At 39.3% G+C, this 22,277-nt stretch overlaps 1 protein-coding gene across 1 annotated transcript; it reads right to left on the reverse strand.

Annotated features, from left to right (window-relative positions):
* Window positions 1-1,801: 1,801 nt before the first annotated feature.
* Window positions 1,802-21,380, reverse strand: gspt1 (G1 to S phase transition 1). Its single transcript, XM_036542715.1, has 14 exons — window positions 20,974-21,380; window positions 19,523-19,564; window positions 15,816-16,049; window positions 13,474-13,507; window positions 12,854-12,931; window positions 12,052-12,232; window positions 11,031-11,185; window positions 10,326-10,466; window positions 8,550-8,643; window positions 5,347-5,427; window positions 4,924-5,097; window positions 4,743-4,832; window positions 3,174-3,342; window positions 1,802-2,403 (listed from the first exon to the last, which is right to left on the reverse strand). The coding sequence occupies exons 1-14, from the start codon at window positions 21,164-21,166 to the stop codon at window positions 2,351-2,353; spliced, it is 1,719 nt and encodes a 572-aa protein (XP_036398608.1). The 5' UTR covers window positions 21,167-21,380; the 3' UTR covers window positions 1,802-2,350.
* Between the last annotated feature and the right edge of the window lie 897 nt (window positions 21,381-22,277).

The following is a 22,277-nucleotide window of genomic DNA, read 5'->3' on the forward strand; positions in this document are numbered from 1 at the left end:
TCTGAAAAATATCGCGATATAGGTGTCTGTACCTCACATTCTGTATATTTTTAAATAATTACTTCATTATAGCTCTATTATCATTCTTACACCCAGACAAGCACGTTATACCACGTTTAAACGCAAGACGACTATCTTAACTCAATAGCCACAGAACGCGCAAGCTAGCTAGTTTCCCTGCGGGAAAAAAAGTTTAGTAGGGTGGATTCCGGCAGGGTAGGGGAAGCATACACCAGAATTATTGTGCTACACTAACAGAACCTTTTTGGGGGTGTCCCACAGGAGAAAAACAAATTTGCTTCCCTCCATACACTTATTAATGTAGCGACACCATCTATTATAATCTAATCTAGAATATGCAGAATTCATCTTGCACTTTCTTCCCCGTCTTAATTTTATGACCACATAACAATCATGCTTCCATAGCAAATTTCATCATATTCAGCCAATAGCAACATCTATCAACATCTGCAGGTACATCCACTGTAGACGTGATTGCAAAGCCACAATGTCCTATCAAATCATTTTGGCTGTAATGAAGGCAATGAGAAATCAGTCCATCTGAATAGTCTTGCATTGATTAAAAAAAAAAACCAGAACAGCAAGCTTGGCTTGGCTAGTCTACCCTGTCTGGATGGCCTAAAATTAATCACATTGAGCCTATGACAGCATCTGTTCAGTTTCACCAGTTTCAAGGATTGCTACCTCCCTCAACCAGCAAACCGTCACGGGCAATATGCAGCCAGTGAGAGTTAAGGTCCCCAAATCCTATTAGAAGGTTTTTGTTGTTGACTTGGTCAATGACAATTTAATACATATGAACACTTTAAAATTGCTTTGACCTGTTTCACAGCTTCATGTACTTATTTTACCTGGAGGTAGAGACAGTGAGACACAGACACAGAGAGAGAGAGAGAGAGAGAGACAGACAAAAAAGATCCTTTCAGCAAAAAAAATCCAAGCTACTTACATGCACGAATTAGAAGTCAGCTCATACATATTTGCAAAAGTAGATTTGTCGCTCACAGTTATAATATCTCTAAATATAACAAAAATGCTTTAATTATGCAAACACATCACGTTATGCACAGGCACAAATCACATTCTCCATATATCAGTATCTAAACGTTAGCAAAATAGCTCTGCCCTTCAACATATTGGTAGCATGTAGACTTAAAACAAATTTGCCCATATTATCAGATTAGTTTGTTAGGCAAAGTTGAAATTTGCATAATAATTATTTCAATACTTTTCACAGCCAAGCTACTTTGCCAGCGTTCTGACATGAGGAGAATATGATTTGTACCTGTGAGCAACATTTTTGTGTACTTTTTTGAGTTAGATCACACTTCAAAACTGCATACTAAGCTTCAAGCTCATGAGACATCAAGTTAACTTGTCCACTAGCTATGATAGAACTTTGTAGCTATCCAATTCATAAAATTTCAGTAATATCTAAGAACTGTACTGCACTTCAATTTGCTTTGTACAGCACATGTACAATGCCACCCCTGACAATTTTAACAATATCCTTCTGAACACATTAACTTCAATGACAAGGAGAGAGAAAAGGACAACAGTTTTATACAGCCATGTGTTAATGCATTAATGTAAGCATAGTAAATATAGTGAGTTAAAATACCCACCTCTCCAAGCTGAGAAAAATTATCAAAATTTGCCACTGAAATGTTAGGTGCCAATAAGAAATGATATAGGACAGCACAGCTTGACAAATTCTAGAATACCGGACCATAAAGCAAAAAAAGTCCTCACACTTTTTCAATTTAATATTTTATTGTCACTGTGGTTGCTTTTAATAACACGTGAACACGCGCTTGTGGCTGAAACGTTTCCTGTAGAGAAACCAATGTGGATTTTAGCAAAGGGAGACATGTACAACCGGAGTATTAACATTATTTTGGTTTCATTTAATTAAGTTTTTAAAAGTGAATTTTTTCCAAGCAAGCCCCGGTCCACATATGTTTATTATAACTGCGTCACTTTCTCTCTGAAGGAAGCAAAACATTTTGGAAGAAACTCATTCCTTTTCATTTGAAGTGTAGCCCAGTGGAGTGAGACCAGAGGAGGCATATGGAAAGGGGCAAAACAAATGGCATAGCTGAGCTCTCAATATGAGAAAGCTGACACACGTGTACTTGGTTTTGTTCTATATATTGTTTTTCTTAAAAACCGATTTTTCTTTCACTTTGAGAAGTTTGTTTTTCTGAAGCTGATTTTTCAAATTGTCTTCCCGCTAGAAGTGGGGGAAGAGGAGGGCTGGGAGGTGGCCTTCAGCAGCATCCTTCTCCATAGCCAGTCGACTACATCAAGACATCCTTGCAGCCCTCTTTTAGTCCTTCTCTGGTACCAGCTTCAGCACCTTGCCAATAGCAATGGTCTTGCCTGCAAGAAGGAAAAAATCTAAGTTTACACCAAGGGCATATATGAGAATTTAAATCCATCCTTACATGATTTAAAGTACACAACAGTCTCCTCTTTACCGCCTAGTGGGGAGGTGTATCAATGAAATGTTTTTTTCTGCATAAATGAGTGCAGAAATGTAGCACCATCAGTTTACAGAAGCAGACTCGTACAAAACTACATAATGTTCTCTACTGTGAAATGTATCCTTCCTCTCATTCCCACTTCAGCTTGTATTTTCTTTGTTTTGCAAAACAATAAAACATCTTGTGTGGCTTCTTATAGTAAAGGAGAACAACAAATACATTTATGAAACTGCAGCTCATTTACACTTTAAGGTGTCACAAGAGCCCAAGGGGTTTTTTTAAAATCCAGGCAGAAAAAGCTACCACTGCAAACAACTGCAGAATAACGAGTATATTGAACAGGTGGGATGACATGAGTGACAAACACTGTCTTAGATTTATAGGAAGTTTCTTTTAATCAGGGAGACACAGCATGGCTCTTAACTTGTTGCCATGTCTTAAGGCAGAACCACAGAACTATTTCTTGATTTCAAACCTCCTGTGGTGTAAGGCCAATCTTCACTGATTCTGCAAAGCCCTGCCATAATACACGCCATCTTAACTCACAGTGCATGTGCTAGTGATGCTCAAAAGCCTTATATGTTGTGTGTGTGAGGCGGAATTTGCTTGAGCAAATATTTGTATCAGTTTGTGTTTTACCGACTACTGCTGGTAGTGCAGTCGTACCTTCATCTCGTAGGGTAAACCGTCCCATCTGGGGAAAGTCTTTGAAGGTCTCAAGGCAGATGGTTCCCGCTGTCCGCAGGCGGGCAATGCATACTTGGTCTTGTTTGACGAAGCGAGGTCGTGTCTTGCTCTTCTCACCAGTCTTTTTGTCTACCAGGCAGATTAAGGCCTATGGTGGAAGTGGAGTCATATTTTGTTTCAGTTGGTGTGTTAAGCCAAAAAAACAAACACCTTAAAGTATTTTTTTAATCCTTTTTTAAACCAAAGCAGAATGTTCACCATTCAAGTGTTTATTCAAGATGCAGAACACTGCTAGCAAAGCATAACTGCAAATGGGGAAAGGGAGTTTGTGTAGACATGGTAGAAATTAAGCCTAAGCAGTGCCCTCAGCAGAAAAAAAAAACAACGTGTTCATCAACTGAAATATCCAGGAGTGTTACATTCACATGGAATGACCTTCAACAGCTCAGAGGAGTCACTTTTCAGCTATTTGAACCTGAACCAGGGGAAGAAGGCACCGTGAACCTCAACAAAAAGAGTTCCTGATTGTGTTTTCATTGCATTTCCTTCTACAGAACCACTCTTGCTCATTGCTAAAATAAGACCATCAGGAGAGATTAAGGATGATGAACTATTTTAGAAGATGGACGGCAATCTATTAATGCAGACAGCAGAAAAACAGTTACTATTAATGAATAAATGAATTAATGCCAGCTCTCAGAATACTAACCGTGCTGAGTATTCAGTACATATCCAAGCTGGCTAATCAGACAATAATCAAAGACAAAACAGTATTATCGCACTAACAGCAGAAATTTCTACAAAAAATCTTTTTGACTTTGACATTAGTTGTGAAAAAAGGTTGTTTGCATCCTTTCGCACACAAGTGATGAACAGGAATTAGTTCCAGTGATAATGTGCCACGGAGTTTAGTTTTTTTATTTGCCCATTTTATCCTGAAATGTCCACACTGACACATCTGTGCTAAATTCACACTGGGATTCATAAAGATGGGCGCGCCACTGACAGTACATGTCACAGGGTGTCTTATTTTTAAAGCAGTTAGTGTACATTCATTCATGTCTCGTTTAGAGTCCTGTGCTGTCCTGTGGGGGTAAGAATTATTGCTGTGAGACTTGGAATGTGCTAAAGCCTGCAGCAAAATAGAAAAGTGTGTATTTAGAGAAAGCTTCAGGAAGAAGTGCTAGATGAATATCCTCATGGGCAAACTGTACAAATATTGACCCAAAATCGATTTCTCAATAGAGCTAGCTAGGCCTTTTAGGCATCTGAGCTACAAAGTAATTGTTCTGCAGTAATCTCCAAATGAGCCAAACCTCCAGTCATCCATGTCGGTGCTAGAGTTTGTCTCTGTTGACAGTGAGAAAATTGCATTGTCTCTGTATTACTCGGTTTAACTTAAACTTTTTACAATTGTTTTATTCTTCATAGCACAGAAATCAGTATCTCAACTATAAACGGACAGCATTGAGTCAAAATTGACATATTGCTTATAGCATCATCAATTGCTTATATATATTGCATCATCAATAAAGTGTCAGAACTTACTGTAATTTGCACTTCTTCAATGCAAGTATGGATGTGTAGAACTGCGTTGTAACCTGGGCAGATGATGGATTTGTGTTCGATGATGACAATCTGAAAACAAGGTTAAATAAAAAAACATCAGTAAGAAAATCTAATCAAAACCTCTTACATTTTTGATGCAGCAGATGCCCAGAGGTTTTACCTGGGCATCAAACGTGCGTCCAGAGTGGCAGAGGTTCTCGGCGTTGCAGAGGATGAAGCCGGGCAGGATCTCCTCCTCCTCGATGCCCTTCAGCCGCAGTTTCAGGTTCTCTCCGGGCCCCGCATCATCAGTTTCCACGTCATCCGAGAGCAAACTCAGCACCTCCACAGTGTGCTGGTGAAAACAGCGCATCCCTCAGGTCAACCCACAACATCTGCTGTCTCTTAGGGTTTTCGGCTTTATGTTAAATGTAAAGGTTAAGGTGTGTCTCTCTTCCCCCCCCAAACAACCATGTACAACATGACAGCAAAAACACCACCAAGCTGGGGTTGCAGCTTCAGATGTTTATGTTGTTAGATGTTGTTATTCAAAATTCTCTGAGGTGTGCTGGAGTATTTAATGGTCCACTGTGCAGCACCTTACCCTGTTTGGCATCATGACAAGTTGCTGTGCTTTGCTGATAGTCCCTGACTCCAGCTTTCCAAGGATCACAGTGCCCATATCCTGTGTAGGAATGTACACAAGATTGAGTGAAGACAGCAATTTATTAATGGGGGAAGCAGTATTTGAAATATAAAAACATACTAAAAACTACTAAATATGCCACTAGAATGCCACTAGAAATGAAGTTTAATATAAAAGGTTAATTTGCTGACTTTTCACAACTTCAATAATTTTGTGTTCAATTAGATAACTGTGGAATACTTACACTGAGTACTGAAACACAATCACTGATTTGAGTCTGAGTTTTGCATCTGTGATGTTATCCATATATAGAACAGAGTGAGAGGCTAAGCAAGAGGCAGATTCAGGTGTTTTTTTCTACAGTTACTAGAGACAACCCACAATGCTCTGGTCTCTGAGCAGATAGCTTAACACAGTAAGCAAAGAGGAGAAACTGCATACTTAAATATTTGTGGCAAACACTTTCCAGCAAGTATGAGCAATTTGGTCTCTCAGATGTTGCTGAAACTACTACAAGTTTAACTATATACAATAACATGTACCTGAATAATAATTGTCATTGAACAAAATCAATGAAGACCACAGTGGCGATCAACAGGAAAAAGTAACTATTTTCAACTCTGAAGGGATACAGATATCCAAAAATTGTGAACAACACCCAGTACTTTTACTGTAATCATGTGTAATTCATCTATATTACTGTACCTGTTTATTACTGTAAACCTGTTTACTTTTAATCTATAATATCAACTAATATTAAAAAACCAAAAAATGACTTTGCTAACTTCTTACAAATGGAAAATTGAACCCGCCTTTAATAGCTCATGAAAATAATCCATAGTGTCAGCTAACCTTATGGTAACAAAGCTAGCAAGTTAGCAGCTGTAGCTACATTCCTTACAGTGAGTAACTGGTCTAAAACTAGCTAAATGTAAGCAAAAAAATCGTGAATTGATTGGTCTCATGAACTGAATCTACCTTTTCCTTTTGTCTACCTACTGTGTCCTGAGCAACAGTTTGTCATTTAGTCGATTCCACTCGTCTCCGTTCATACGCATATTCACTGAAAATGACAGACCACTGGAGTCAACCCATTACATAGTTCTACAATGATCAGTGTTTCAAGAACTACTGTCAATGTGCCATAATATCCTACAGTAAATACAAGAAAAGCAAGTGCTAAAATTAGGTGGGGGAGCCAAAATGTAGTCTGAGGAGGTGGGTCTTCTGTATGGGGTGGGAGATGGCCAGCGACTCCGCTGTCATGGCCACCACATGGTCGACCAGAACACAAAAGGGGCATGAGAGGGATGTGTGACTCCTCGGAGAGGGATGTGTGACTCCTCGGAGAGGGACTGCAAGGTGTCCTGAGGCTGCAGAGCAGAGGGGTCTGACCAGCATACGTAGGGTCTATTACACTAAAACGGTATGTAGGGTCTGATTTCACTAAGCAGCAAGTGACACTATGTGACGCAAGTGGAAAACGGGCTTGTAATGAGTTTTTAATGCGCTGAAGGCGTGACAGTAACAGGTCAATCGGTACACCTGTAACAGAACTTTCAAACTACAGTTTGCTCTAGTGCAACAGGACATTATTATTTATACAACAATGCAAGATGGTAGAGAACTGGAATATAGGTACACAACACCAAGTGCAGGTTTGTTAATGGAAGTGTAGAAAACTCTTATTTTCACCAAAAATAAATAAAATGCAAATTGTCAAAGGTTAGGACTGATATGCAAAACTCTCCTGCAAAGATATAAAGTTCTGTGTTTGTTCAGGGTTCTGTGTTAGTTTTGCTTCCTCCTGTGGCTTTGGTTTAAAATTTCATATATCCTGTAGCTTCTCTGATCTCAACAGATCAGGTGATCCTTTCTGCTACCAAGAGACTGACCCAGCTTTCTTAACAATGTAGCTAAGCCCCAATTAACTAGACCATAATCTCATTACATCAAATGAATACATGGCCCATTTTTAGCTTTTGTTTCGTAACTCTGGTCTTACACAATCATGCTGAGCACATAAATGACAGAAAAGGAGTGAAGGACATTTTTTCCCCATTTTGTCCTGTCTACACTCTGTTCGTGCCAAGATATGCCCACACACAAGAGTAACTTTGAGCCAGAGAGCTTAATTATCTTGTGACTTGTTGGGAATCGACTGCATTCTAGCTGGGTCTAAGAGCCCATGAACAGACATGCACACAGGCAACCTTCTCTTGAATTAGAATGTTATGAAAAAAATTTATTAAAGAATTAATTAAAGAATGCAATGAGCCGACAGTTCAACACCCAAATTGCCTGAAGAGAATGTTAAAATACAGGATCACAGTTTTTTAGCAGATTTTTAACTGCATGTAGCTCTCCCTGCCCAACTCCATGCCTGGCAGCTTCGTTAGGTGTTTTCAAACTGCGTGCTGGGAAAATGGCCAAAAGTGACAAAGAGCCCCATAATTTCATCGTTATTCAACATTTAAAAATTATTTCTGTGCAGGGCTTTTAATGTACAATATGTTTGACGGGTTTGGGGTGGTATCCTAGCCTGATCTTAGCTGAAACAGTGCTGTAGAAGTGCTGTGCCATGAACTGCTGAGGTAGGTTGTCATCACAAAGATTATTTCATATAAAATCATACATGGAAAGAGGACAGTTAGATATGAAAGCGGCACATCAACATGTTACTGTCCCACTGTTTTCCATTTTCATCTGAACATAGTTCAACAATGAAACTAAGGCTTTTTTTCTTTGTTTCTGAGACAGTTTTGCTTGCAAATATGGTTTGTTATATGATACACAATAGTTGTACTGATTAGAACCTGTATGTTCTACCAATTAGAAGTCAAACATACAGACAAGGCATTAAGATAATTTCTTCATGCTTTTATTTCCTTTATGCAACCCTGTTTTGGAATCATCCATAAAATCTGGAGTTCCTATCATCAGAAGCTTTGAGAATAATTTCTTACTTTGATGTGTGATATAGGAAAAGCAAAGATTCAATCTCTGTTCAATCTTCAGCCTCTGTTTGACACTTGTATTAGACAAGTTTCCTGCTGAACTGCTGGAGAGTGATACATAACAGAGACTCTTAAAATGTTTCTATGAATGACAGAACCACTGTGCTACCACCACTATGAATAGCTGTAAATATGTGCTCTTACCTTGTATTTGTCGACTATGGGTAATCTGACCGGTCCATCGCTTGATCTGTTGAAGTTTGGCAGACTATCCAGATGTGGAATGAATGGCAGCCCCCTGACATGGAATAGTAACAGAATTCCACAACTCAGCACATATAAGTACTCAACATATCCACCTATATCAATTCATCACCATTCTGTGTTTACTGAGGAAATGAAGCACATTTATATGTAGAAGTGACATATCAGATGATGTGCCATTTTCCATAGTATCACAGGAAACTGACTGGAAAATTCCCTCAGAGTAGGGCCTGTTATATTTGATTCCCACATGAGATTGTGTGTGCAGCTAAACAGTATGTGTGAAGCAATGTGAACAGTCCAACAGAAATGGATGATGACACCTCCAAAAAGTGTATATACTATATACGTGATATTTTCACATATGATTATGCATGTCAAATACAGGATAGGCGGCAGTGTAGCACAGTGGTTAAGGAGCAGGACTTGTGACCGAAAGGTTGCCGGTTCGATTCCCCACTGAGGCACTGATGCTGTACCCTTGGGCAATTGCCTCAGTTAATATCCAGCTGTATAAATGGGTTACATTGTACAAGAACTGTAACCTATGTAAGTTGCTCTGGGTAAGAGCATCTGCTAAATAATGTAATGCAATGTAATACAGTATTTGGCAATTCAAAATATATAACATTTTAATGAGATATTTTAAAATTAGAAGTAAATTCATTCTAGCTTTAAATGGGTAAAGATGCACCAACACCATCTACACGCATCAGAACAGACACATAACAGTACAATTCTTGTATTTGATATCATAGAATGACTTTCTCCTGCTTTGGTTGCAGTCTTACCACTCTGCGAAAAAGCCTCTTGCTTGCCAAAGTCAAATATCATACTGTCAGTGAAAACACCAAGCGGCACAATATTTCAAGTTATTTCACAAAAAGTTAATTGTGATTTATTTGACACAGCTCAAAATTCTGAAAATGAAGGAGTTATCCGATTATGAAGTTGACAATTATTTTGCTAGGGACTTGTCAAACAAACCTTGGCCACAAAAATTTGCTACTTGATTTCATTTTTTTCCCTGTTTGGTTAACATCACTGAAACAATTCACAGTGTAAATATTTAACAAATATCCACTGTTAGCTTGAGTCTTTGGTATTTTAAAAATCCTATTTCTTTCATAAATCAGGAGATGGCAAGGTAAATGACTCCGTAGTCTCACCCCACTCAATAAGCTACTATACTACTTCAGCTGAATAATTGATAAACTCAGCAATGGTAGTGTTTCCCATGATTCCACAAATGGATTTGTAAATGTATGACAATGTAATCCGTAAGTCTCAGATCTGTCACTTGAAAGAGTGGAAAAGTAAGTTTAACAGCAGGAAACACTGCAGGTCAGTAATAATTTAACTCTACAGAAAGCAGGAACTCTGACTCTACTTACTAATAGCTACGCTAGTAACTGTGGCTGGAAATATTTTTTGTCAGGTTTTGATACAAGGTACCAGGGTTGTAAGGGGGACCATAAAGTAGTTTTTCATTTAATTCATCTAGACAGTTATGATAAACTTGAACCAATCAGTGCTGGTAACAGCATCCAGAATCAGCTCAAAACTGCTGAGATAATGTTGGATATTGGTATTAGCTGGACAATTGGCATCAGTTCACCTCACTGGATAAGGAGATTAAGTTGCAGACACATGTATTCCCCTCACTTCTTTGCATTGTCCCAGCCCCATCTGATCCGGAGAGCAGGTTTTACTTACGTGTACCAAGGGCAGTGCTCTGCAGGTTCCTTTAGGTTGGCTCCCGTAAGTCCAGAACAGGGCATGAAATGAATGTCCTTTTTCGGGTTAAAGCCAACCTTCTTCAAAAATGGCACTAGTTTCTCCTTACATTCCTCGTACCTGCAGAATAAAGGGATCTGGATAAGTTCACAGAATTGCTTTTCTTCAGATGCATAATCATAACTTTCGGAACTTTTTAGTGTTGAATTTCCATACTTCCATGCAGTTTCAAACAAGACAAAAAATGTCAATATTCCTATACATATATTATTAAAGAGCAATAAACAGACCAAAATACCTTTAAATAGAAAGAAATTTTGCAGGTCATTTCATGCTAATGGTACACACTTGTCCCAGGGTAGGACTTAAGGCCCAGTCACAGGATTAGCTGAGTCTGACACTGCCAGATGTTTGCAGCAGTGTATCCCTACACACGGGCAGCAGTGTAGCATAGTGATTAAGGAGCGGGACTTTTAACCTAAAGGTTGCTGGTTTGATTCCCCACTTGGGCACTGCTGCTGTACCTTTGGTCAAGGTACTTAACCCACAACTGCCTCAGTAAATATCCAGCTGTAAAAATGGATAACATTGTTAAAAAAAAAAAAAAAAACGTAATCGATGCAAGTTGCTCTGGATAACAGCATCTGATAAATACCAATAATGTAATGTGATGTAATTTCCCACCTCTCCAAGCTCCAGTTCACTGTGGGATCGTCCATTTTATTGATGAGGACTATCAGGTGCTTCACTCCCGCTGTCTTCGCCAGCATGGCGTGCTCCCGTGTCTGGCCACCCTTTTCAAAGCCCGTCTCAAACTCCCCTTTCCTGGCAGAGATGACCTGCAGAGGAAAGAGAGCACTGTGCCTTACTCCTGATGTACTGTGATCTCACAGTGATCCAGCTCTGACAGGAGGAAGGCTGGATGAGGAAATGGTTTGAAAGCAGCTCCTGCCAGACTGGAACAGGCTCATGTCCATTTCCTAAAGTGGCAGTGAATTACGCATTTGAAGCTTGTTCTCTACTGCTTACCTACAGTTTCACTGATTTGACAAATGCTGACAAACACATGGGTCTTAACATACCTGAGGACCTGATGGGGAGGGGGGCTACAGGACCTACAGAACTTAAACCTAAAGATTTGCGCAGTTTTATACTACTCCTACTTCTATTTCTTCCAAATATTATTATAATATATCATATTACGTTATATGTGATATTATTGTATCATTTCAGCACCCTTTAGGTAATCAGGATTAAAGTATATTAGATGTAGATGGAGCTGTCAAACCTAAAATTGACTTTCACTCAATAACAAGCTGGAATGTTTATTAAGAAAATGCTTTATTAAATGTATAACACGATTGTTGTCCATATCATTTATTTGAGATGGGGAACCCTGATAATGGAGATTTTTCTAGACTACATTACTCTGACTTCATTTATTCCTGTGCTCTTCCCAGGTACATTGTCATAAAAAAGGCATGGTGCATGAAAAGTGTTTTTCTTCCCTACTGCAAAATACAGAACTTCCTTCCATAATGTACACACCTACGGATACCCATAGTCGTTATACATTCCTCAATGATTTCTCGGAGCCATCTCATAGAAGGGCTCGCTAATTTTTTGGATATATGACCTATGACATCTGAACAGTCGCCAACAGTTACTGTACAGCAAAAGGATGAAAGAACCTTGAATAACTCACCAGAACTGCCAAGTCAGCTTGCGATGCCCCGCCAATCATGTTTGGGACAAAGCTTTTATGCCCTGGCGCGTCCAGGATAGTAAAGTGCTTTTTTTCTGTTTCAAAGTACGCGCGCCCAACCTCCACTGTCTTTCCCTTGTCCCTCTCCTCCTGGTTGGTGTCAAGGGCCCAGGAAAGGTACCTATGCAGAGAGTCATAGAGATTAAAAAAAGAAAACTTTAAACAGAACTGTGCTGTTAATAGCACCACTGCTATTATATATCGTTAAACCTACTGCAGAGTTACATTAAAAGCCTGATTTGTTAGGTCTGGGGTTGTTAAAATTGAGGTTATTAAACTGGGTTCATTATACTTAAATGTGTGAGGAGCTCTTTAATGCCATCTAGGCTCAACTGTACACCCAAAGAATCCAGGAGCACATTTATCTTAATTTAGGGTATATCAGGAGCACTATAACATACCAACAATAGTGAGCATGTGACCATCTGCTTTGATGAATCCAAATAACTGACCCAATACTACAATTAACTTGGACGGAACAAATACTACTAGCATATCTAGCACTCAAGTTGCAACGCTGCCTACCCTGAAAACACAGCTTTATTACTTAACATGTGATATTTTGCTTTGTACAGACCACACACAGTAACAGAGACCCAGTCAAAAAGAGTCAAGATATTCCTAACTGCCTGATGTCCTCAACCAACAAATAAGACATAAACATCTCCCATCTTCATGCAATGGTACAATATGAATATCTACACATTCAAGAAATTGTAAAACTGGGTCTGTTGAGGCTAACCAGGTTTCTCTGTTCTTCTCCTTTGCCTCTCTTTCATATTTCTCCAGGGTGCGCTTGTCCACCATCCCCGTCAGATACCTACAGTACAAGAAAATGAGAAAAAAGCTGATATATATATTTGATAATGATAAATGATATATTAGTAATGTTACATCAAACACAGAGACTGAACACAACAAATTTGGCTGCATCTACAGACTGTGGACAAGTTAGACTGTGGTTCTGGAATGGTTCATTGGAACAACAGTTCTGGGAATGAAGGTGAAGGAAGAATAGGTGTATTTTTTGATTGATAGTGGAAAAAAGCGAAAAAGATTCTCTCAGATTCAGCGGTCTTGGCATGTTTCATAAGCAGACTGCTGAGCTACGCTGAATAAGGAAACACTGAAAGGAATGACAATGCACAACTGGAATGCAAACAGGCCAGATGCAACAGTTACAGGACATGACAATGACATGTGGATTGGACAGATTGTTCTGCTGTTAGTACCACATACAATAACAACTGTTACTAAAAGCTCATCACAGTCCTCAGCAAATAGCGTGACATCACCATCTGCATCTGCAAAAGCCACATTTGTAGGCTTACAAGAAAAGATAAAATGCCGCTTACTACTCACATGATCTGCCCACCGATTGTTGACTTGCCAGCATCTTGAATAGTAAGAGAAAAGAAGCATAAGTTAATTAAGAAGATTTGAAGAAGATGATTAGGTTTGTGTCAGTGAGAAAGCTGTAATTTTTTGTCTAGAAAATATCAGCCTAACAGCTCCTGTGACTGAAGCTCGCTTGGCTTTTGAAGTGGGGACTTCAAACAGTCTCCTTCACAAATACACAGAACACCATTTCCCCAATTTCAGCCATCAGTTTTACTTCAGAAAACCCAAAGACGCCAGCCTGACATGGAGAACAGGATTTGCATACAGCACATTAAGAAAAGCCTCCACACAATCCTTTCCATGTTTACATCAGCAGCACTGATCACACTCAAGTGCACAGGTCTCCATTTCATTTTGCTCCTGAGGCTAAAGCCAATCAGCTTTCTTCACTCATATGTGTGCTTTTGCGGTGTGTTCTACAGACTTGTTGCTCAGTTGGGGTTGAGGTGTTTGAGCCATCATGTAGCTGCCATTTTTTTCTAAAGGGGAACTAGCAAAGGTGGGACCACAACTTTCCTGTAATCCCATATTCCGAAGTGCAAATTTCACCCGTATTACCCGTATCTTACTGATGCCAATACCACTGATTCTTCATGACACTAGTACCTTTATTTACACATGCCAAATCAAGAACAAACTTAACCTGTGAACCACTTTAATCTATATTTAGTACTGTTATACAGAAATTACTACAGCAAGCATTTCTTCATCACACTGAACTCATTTACCAGATTTTCTTAACTGTAATTTACCACTGTATATCCAAAATACAGAAACTTATGTTCCGAATTAGTAGATTATAATAACAATCTTTGGTTAAAATAACCAAGTTATTTAGTTAAAATAAACAAGTGCATATCGCAAACAACTCCGTGTTTGTTCACCAAATCACTTTGCCAGTTATTTATTCAATAAAAATTAAGTCTAGTAAAAAGCAGTTGTTAGCGGTATTATGGTCTAATAATTAAATAAGAATTGAACTTTTTAAAGGCATTTATGAAACAACTGACAATGCATCTTCATTTGATAACTGTTGCTAGTAACTGTTGCACTTTAGGTTGCCATTTGTAATAAATTTTCATTTAGATTAATGGCGCTGTCACTATTGTTGAAAATATCGTCCAACATTGCAGGCGATGCAGCAATTGTACAGTATGCCCTTCATGGGGTGTTATTTAACAATCCAACTACTAGGCTAATATTTAAACACATCACACTTCTCAATCAACATCCTCCTTCTTGAACACAACTCCAGTTTTACTCCAAACATTAAATGTTGTACCAACTGTAATTAATTTATTTTCAGTGCAGGCAAGCTAATAGGCTAACTACAGTTACACCAACTAACTGTTAAATCTTACAGACCCTTACATCATTTTATCATTCAGATTACTACTCGGCTTATCTTATCTAACCGGGAGTTTGATAGTGATGTTTAATTTAGTTATTAAAGTAGCCTCATTAGCACTATCAGTGACGTGTGACAGAGCTGAAAGCGCCGAGGTGCCATGAGACTAAACAGAGGCAGAGGTCTGCGTGACACTTCCTGGATGGACTCTTGTCCAGCTGAAAAAAAAAAAAAAAAAAAAAACCATGCACTGACCCACTCTTAGATGGATTCTATAAGAAACCAAATGCTTTATCATCTTAGACGTGCTTGTATGGTATATTCTTTTTTTTTTGCATTTTTACCATTGAACTAAAAAAAATTAATGAAGTCACAGTTTTGTCCAAGTATGACTCACTGTATTGGTCATGTACAAACAGGCTGCAAAAGGCACATGAACAGCAAAGAAATCACACAAGAATTAGAATCCACTGTAGACTACAGGCTGTAGAAATGATTACATGAGCACAAGATGTGGGTTGTAGTTTAGTTTTTGTCTATGAGCAAAGAATACATGTTTAACATTCAGCATGTTTTGCTTTTCAGAACTACTGACCAGTATTGAGAAATTCAATGCATTTTGGTCAGTTCAGTTCCATGGAATGTACAATAATAAACTACCAACGAGGCCAGGAAAAAAAACTGTTTCATTTCGTAGTTAATTAAAATATTTCATTCATCATCAACAAACAAACAGGAAAAAAAAACAACATGCCTTGTGTGTAGCAATAAATTATGTGGCCACATAAAGTATTTTAATTTGTATAAATGTGCTGAATTCTGTTCAAAAATGGAAATTGTATTTCCAGTGGCAAATTCTTGAGAGTCAGCATTTTATAGTACGAGTACACAGAAATATCAGAAGTCAAAGATATAACATTCCACCAGCAGAATGGGAGAACGGACCCTGACTCACCTACGTGACCAATGAATACTACGTTCACATGCTCCTTCTTGGGGGCATCTGGCGGGGCAGGGGCTACTTTGGGAGTTGGCACCTCCTCCTCTTCCTCCATCATCTCCTGCTGGAGTTCCTCGGGAGTGCCCCCATCTCCAGAGGGCCCACCTCCAGGCTCCGCGTCACCAGGCTCCTCTTTCTGTTCCCACGTCTCCTCTGTGTTCATGTCTGCCTCTCCGTTCTCCACCGGTGCTGCAGAAACAACATCTGTAACCAACACTGAGCTGGGTGTGAGACAGAGCATCACACAGAGATCGTGTGTCACCCAGGCTCACATACAGCTAGAGCGCTGGTGCTCCATAATTGCTAACTGGGTTGGGAATTGCTAACTGGGTGGTCACTTGAGTTTTCGCTGTGTGACATCTGAACTCTTAATTCATGGCAACAGTGATGTCATTCAAGCTGAACTGGATGGGGGAATAAGATCAGCAGGCATTGTATGGTAACCCCTGTTCTTCTGTCAGCACATGAGCGGTACCTTCACCGCCTTGTCAGATGAATTAAGCAGTTCACTGATCACACACAAAGACCTGTTCTACTTCTGCTAAATAGCTGTTATTGACAAACAGCTTCAGTAAACGAGTAAACCAGTAATGAGGGATGACAGGATGCATCCAAACAGGTTTAAAAGGATGAAACTACATTGCAAAAGAACGTTAATATACATGCCTTATTTTGCTTAGTATTCAAGACATTCAAGATTTAATATTCAACATGTGGCAGCATGATATTCTGTTTTCCACCAAAGTTCAACACTTTTGTGATCAAAGGACACTGGTACATTGTGCTTTCATTTTACCTAGCAACAGGGATTTTGAAATTAATTCCCTAAACAACACTTAACACTTCCATGATAGTTCAAACAACCTAATAAAAACAAAATAGTTACAATTAAAAACATAACATAATAATTACACAGCTTTGCACGCTAGGTTAACTTGACTCTAATGGTTGACACTACAATAAAATCAGAGAAATAATTCTGTAATGGCGCCTTGTTTTCCTCGGCGTCTTCCCTCTCTGTGCTGCTGCTGTTTTGCAGGTGTCTAACCTAAAGATAAACAGGGAGTGTAACTTGAGCACATGTCTGATGTAACCGGCCCAAATTGGCAGCTATAAGGCTGAGTAACGGATAAATCGGAATATCCTTATTCAGCACTGCGGGAGTTGAACACATGAAGGATGGATTCTGCAAGCACTCGATCTGGCAAATGCTTTTCAACATAAAGACTTCAAACAAAATCATGGTGTGGATTTTCACTTTCACCAACAGCTCCGTTTAGCGACGCCATGCCTCTTCAAAGCCCCAAAAGCTTCTCTGCGTGGCCTACCCGAGTTCAGCCGAACGGCCGTTTTCACGGGGACATCTGTTCCGCTGGTATGAAACACTTGTCTTTGAGCACACAACTCGATGGCAGACTGCTTATGAAAACCGTAATCAGAAAATCTCATTGGCACAATTCTCTACTACCTCAGCCTGCAGTCTGTCATCCAAAAAACAGCTGTGCATGTACAGACAGAGTGGGTCTGGCAGATTGGTTTAAGATAATAACACTCATTCACAGTCCAAAGGCTACATGCTGTATGTGAGCACCTGCCACAAAAAGCAGTCATGCCGATGTCTATATCATTCCCTTACACGTAACACACATATACAACCTTAGCCAAATTCAGGTATTTGACAACAGCAGCTTCAGTAGTTTACTTGATGTGCGCTTCACCTTTAGCAACGGTGATGGACTGTTCAAAAGCAGATGGGCAAACTGAAGATACTGACCTGATTACAGTAACTTTTAATTAAAATACTCCAAGCTACTACAGTACATCCTAATTTCATCTTCAAATGACTGTTTCCATAACACTGAAACTGAAAAATAATTTCAGTCAAGTACTCATTACAGCCATGTGCCAACTATAAAGGAAATGCAACTGTTTCTTGTGCGTTTGTAAGTGATCTCAATAGCACTTTAACCATTAACTAGTAAGCAACAAATTAGGGAGCACTCAGGCTTAGTACACAGTTTTCATTCTGGTTAAAAGAAAGCATGTACAAAGCTATTCACAAAAGCTAAGGGTATCATTAAATCCTTAAATAACTACTTTCCCATGCCAAGATGTCAGAAAAAAATGTCTCATCTCCAATCGTTTCCATTGCAAAGAGAAAATCAGGTACTTGAGTTAAAAATCTTAATGTTTCGTAATACAGCTCCTACTCCTGAAATAATTCACTGCTGGTGAGATGTAGCTACCAATTCCTACAGTCCATTTAACTATCCCTGTTGACGTTGTGGCTACCACACAAATGTGCCTTCATTTAGCATAAAATCCTGCCTTTCAGAGCACGTCTGACGTTAAAGACTTCTTCCACTTAGAAAACATTTACCACTTTAGCTGTGGAGATCAACAAGCAGTGTGATAGTCAGAGTGAGTGGCCAAGACAACACGCCTGGAGTTATAACCAATGTGATGCCTGGCCTGTGCTGGTCTTGATGACAGACAGGCAGGTGAGCTTCGAGGGTCACAGCGCACACTCCTACCTACCTTTACCTTAGCACACAAAATCTGTGCCAAAAATGTCCACTACACATTTAACAATTTAGACAAAATGAAAAATGACTGTTTACTAAGTTCAGACAAAAACCAAAACCTGGTACTGGTATCTGATAACCAAAAAATCCTCCCACATCCCCAGTATACATATTACATAGGCTAAACAACAAACTGCAACTTACCTTGACCTGGAGCATGATAGGGCACACTGCCATGCAGTATTACCACAAAACTAAATTGGATTCCGTTGATCATCCAGCACCATCTGGCATTTACTTCTCATAACAGAGTCACCACTAAGCTCTCTATAGCCATCATTTGATTTTTCACTAACAACACCCACGTATAAATAAAACACACTGACAGACACTGGACCCCTACAGGACAGTTACTAGGTGCATTTTATTTTCTTTCTTATCAAGTTGTTCTGGATGAGGTCTAATAAATGACAAAATGTAAATGTAAAGATCATGCACCCCTTTACTCTATTTGTAAAAAAACTGCAGATCTCACCACAGTAGTCTTTTATGATGAGATCATTTTCTCTCTTGCTTTGAATTCTTACACTGAAGCCTACCATTCCACTCCCATGCATCTAATTAAGGCTCCAGGGTCATCTACCTTATGAATGGCCTCAGTCTGTAAAGAATATGGCACTGAATAATAAATTGATACTTTCAAACCATACGTTACTGAATAAACACTTCAGGGGAATGAAGAAAAATCTGAACAGAGAAGAAAAGACTAAATAATAAAACTGGATTCATCTAATCTAGTGTTTTAGTTTTGCTGCCAGTTTAGAGAGAGTAGCAGCGGGAAAATCATCGCCAGAATATGCGCCCAAACTAATTTATCTCTACCAGCATGACGATCTGAAACACAAATCTATTAACAAGTGCTAAACATTGACCTAATAGTGTGCTGGTACCTTTGTATGAAATTTAGCCTTAATTTTCACTCACAGCAGACCACACTCTAGATTAACCAAAAAAAAAAAATACCGATTTTAAAATCCTCTTCCTTATATCTAATTCCACACTGAATACTTTAATCCAAAATTACCGACTGTTAACGGTGTCAGTTTAAACAAAAATTAATAAAATTCAGACACTTACCAACTGTTTCTGATACGTCCATACTGGCAACTGTATCAGTACCTACGAGAAAAAAAAATGCGATTAAAAATGAATATGAATTAAGTATACAGATATAAAAGAACAAGAAAAAACAGAAAATGACTTCATTAATTCTGGATAGCTGCATGTTTCCATGTTTTACTAAATTACTAAACTTTTAGAGCTTTTAGAACAGAGCCTTTTGAGGAATTAAATCGTTTTCAATCTGTTTTAACGTGAAACATTTTCCACTGAGACAGTTTCAATTTTGTCCAAAGAAACGAAATATTGCGCAATTTGCCATTACATTTAAATATTTTGTAACACATTCAATTAACCACCTTGCCCGAACTAGTTCATTTGCTGGCAATCTGTGGGGCCGCCACTTGTGCTTTTATACTGTGGTATGTAATTATTCTTCATCAACCGCTCAGAACACAGCAGAGCCACATGAAAAAATAAACATACATTTCATTTCGGTTGCCGAAATAAAATCACCATTCGAATCATCAACTACAGTACAGTATGTAGAGTGGGTTTAGCAGCATTTTACTCAAAGCACGGATATGAATACACTACGAGCACGTCAAATTATTAATGTATGAAAGTCCATGTTACTAGAAAAGAGTACAGTTAACACACCGCACACATTAACATGGACCATGCAGTCAAGTCACGTGCCCTGTCTACCGATTTTTCGATACAGCAGATAAGGCAACCGCCGACCATTTCGTCACATGGCAGCGTTTATAGAGAGGATAACGACACATAAAATTAAATTGGTTACATGAAATACTACTAATGCGTATTCAATTATGCGGTTAGTTTGCCAACTCTAACATACAACGCTTGCGAGACTACTCAGATAGCTAGCTCGCTGACTAAGTTAGGCAGAATTGCAACGCACCCGGCAAAGCTAGCTACCGCTTCACCGCTGAAGCCAATTATGTGACGTTATCACATTGTGGCACTGCTGTGAGAATGTCACCCCTAGCTATGTGTTAGCTAGCCGGGTAGCTAATGAACCACTCGCTCGGACGAGTTCCTCATTTTAGCTAGCGTCAGCTAGCTTCAACCCACTTCGTTCCTCACAAGTTCACTTCGCTAGCAGCTAGCGTTAGCCAGCTGTAGCTAGGTATGCTACCTAAAGTACTGACAAAACAGTTAACTGTCACAATTAGCTAGCCATATCGGTGACACTTTAAAGTTCTATAATTCTAATTACATGACCAATGAGCTAACACGAAGGACCAAAGACCTCTTAACTTAACAAAAGATCTAAACTCGTCAGCTAGTTAGGTAGCTCTGTTACCAGGTCTCAATGTTGCTACCTTGTTATCGCCTCCTTTTAAAGGTTTGCTAACGCTAGCGAGCTACAATAACTCGAACATACTTGCAGTGAAAGCCATGGCTTAGATGGCTACCTTTATACCCCACGACCACGAACTTACCGTCGGTGTCTGGATTTTCTGGAGGCCCCTTCAGAAAGACAGCCGGTACAAATTCAGGGGCATTAATATTGGGGACAAATGGCTTTGCATTCACATTAAGGCCACTAAAGGCGGACTGAAGTTGCTCGTCGGCCGGGGCCTCGACATCGTCCTCCTGTTCCCAGGAATCAGGGGCAGTGTCTCTCGGGTCCATCGTGGGTCTTTATTTATAAGCTAGCTATGTGCTAAATACTAGCTACGTAGTTAGCTGTAAAAACCACCTCCTTAGACGTTGCTTTCACCACCTCTGAAGTTATCTTTTTAACATGTAAATCGCTTTCTTTCCTTAAAAGAATACAGAGCCGGTTTCTCACAGCGACACCAGAAAAAGGGGGGATTCGACTCAGCACTCAACGCGAGTCCTCCTCGTGTGTACGGATGACTCTCCCCAACCGAAGGGAGCGCCGCCAACCGTGCATTATGGGAAACGGTGTTTAATTGTATTCACTGCTGACTGGACTTGGGAAACCCCATTTTAAATAAAACTACATTTCCATACTCAGGATAAAGTAAGGTGACGAATTCTTAAAAAGTGCACATGGGAATTGGTGTTTTATGTTGGAACAGCCAGGGTAGAAGTGTTTGGTGACCGCCAAACTAAATCTTGCCTAGTATTTCCTGGTATCTGGTAAAAACCGCCTGGGATTGCTCAGATCCTCTGATCTATATGCCATTTACATAGGCTCATAGAGCATAAACTCTTTAGAATAATACATATATATAATATAAATATTAATATATCAGCACCGTGCAACTTCTAAATTGATGCTTCAGAGCAAGCATTTTTGTATAGCAAACAATTTCTCCAGGAGGTGCACTGTTAAGTACCGTGTTGAGGGGAATAGACTAAAATGTACCACAATACTTTCACACGTTCTCTTATAATTGATGAACGCTTTGAACCACTTATCGACCGTATCAATACCGTGTGTGAAATCCACACTGGTGGAATGAGCTTTCTGTCGAGATTCGGACAAGATTCCCTGGACGCCTTCAAGAAAAAACTTAAAACTCATCTGTTCAAGCTGTATCTTTAGCCTACCTTCCCCCTATGTACGCCTATTTATCCCATCGATTTTTGAAAAAAAAAAAAAAGCTCCACACTAGCCTAGCACTTAACTTTGTATCTTACGGACCTCTTGTAATACCTTACGATGTCTACTCTTAGCAAAATGATGCACTTATTTGTAAGTCGCTCTAGGTAAGAGTGTCTGCTAAATGATGTAATGTAATGTAAATTACTAAACCTCAAAGCCAAGGTTTTG

This window comes from Megalops cyprinoides, chromosome 1, assembly GCF_013368585.1.
Source record: "Megalops cyprinoides isolate fMegCyp1 chromosome 1, fMegCyp1.pri, whole genome shotgun sequence".
Classification (NCBI taxonomy): domain Eukaryota; kingdom Metazoa; phylum Chordata; class Actinopteri; order Elopiformes; family Megalopidae; genus Megalops; species Megalops cyprinoides.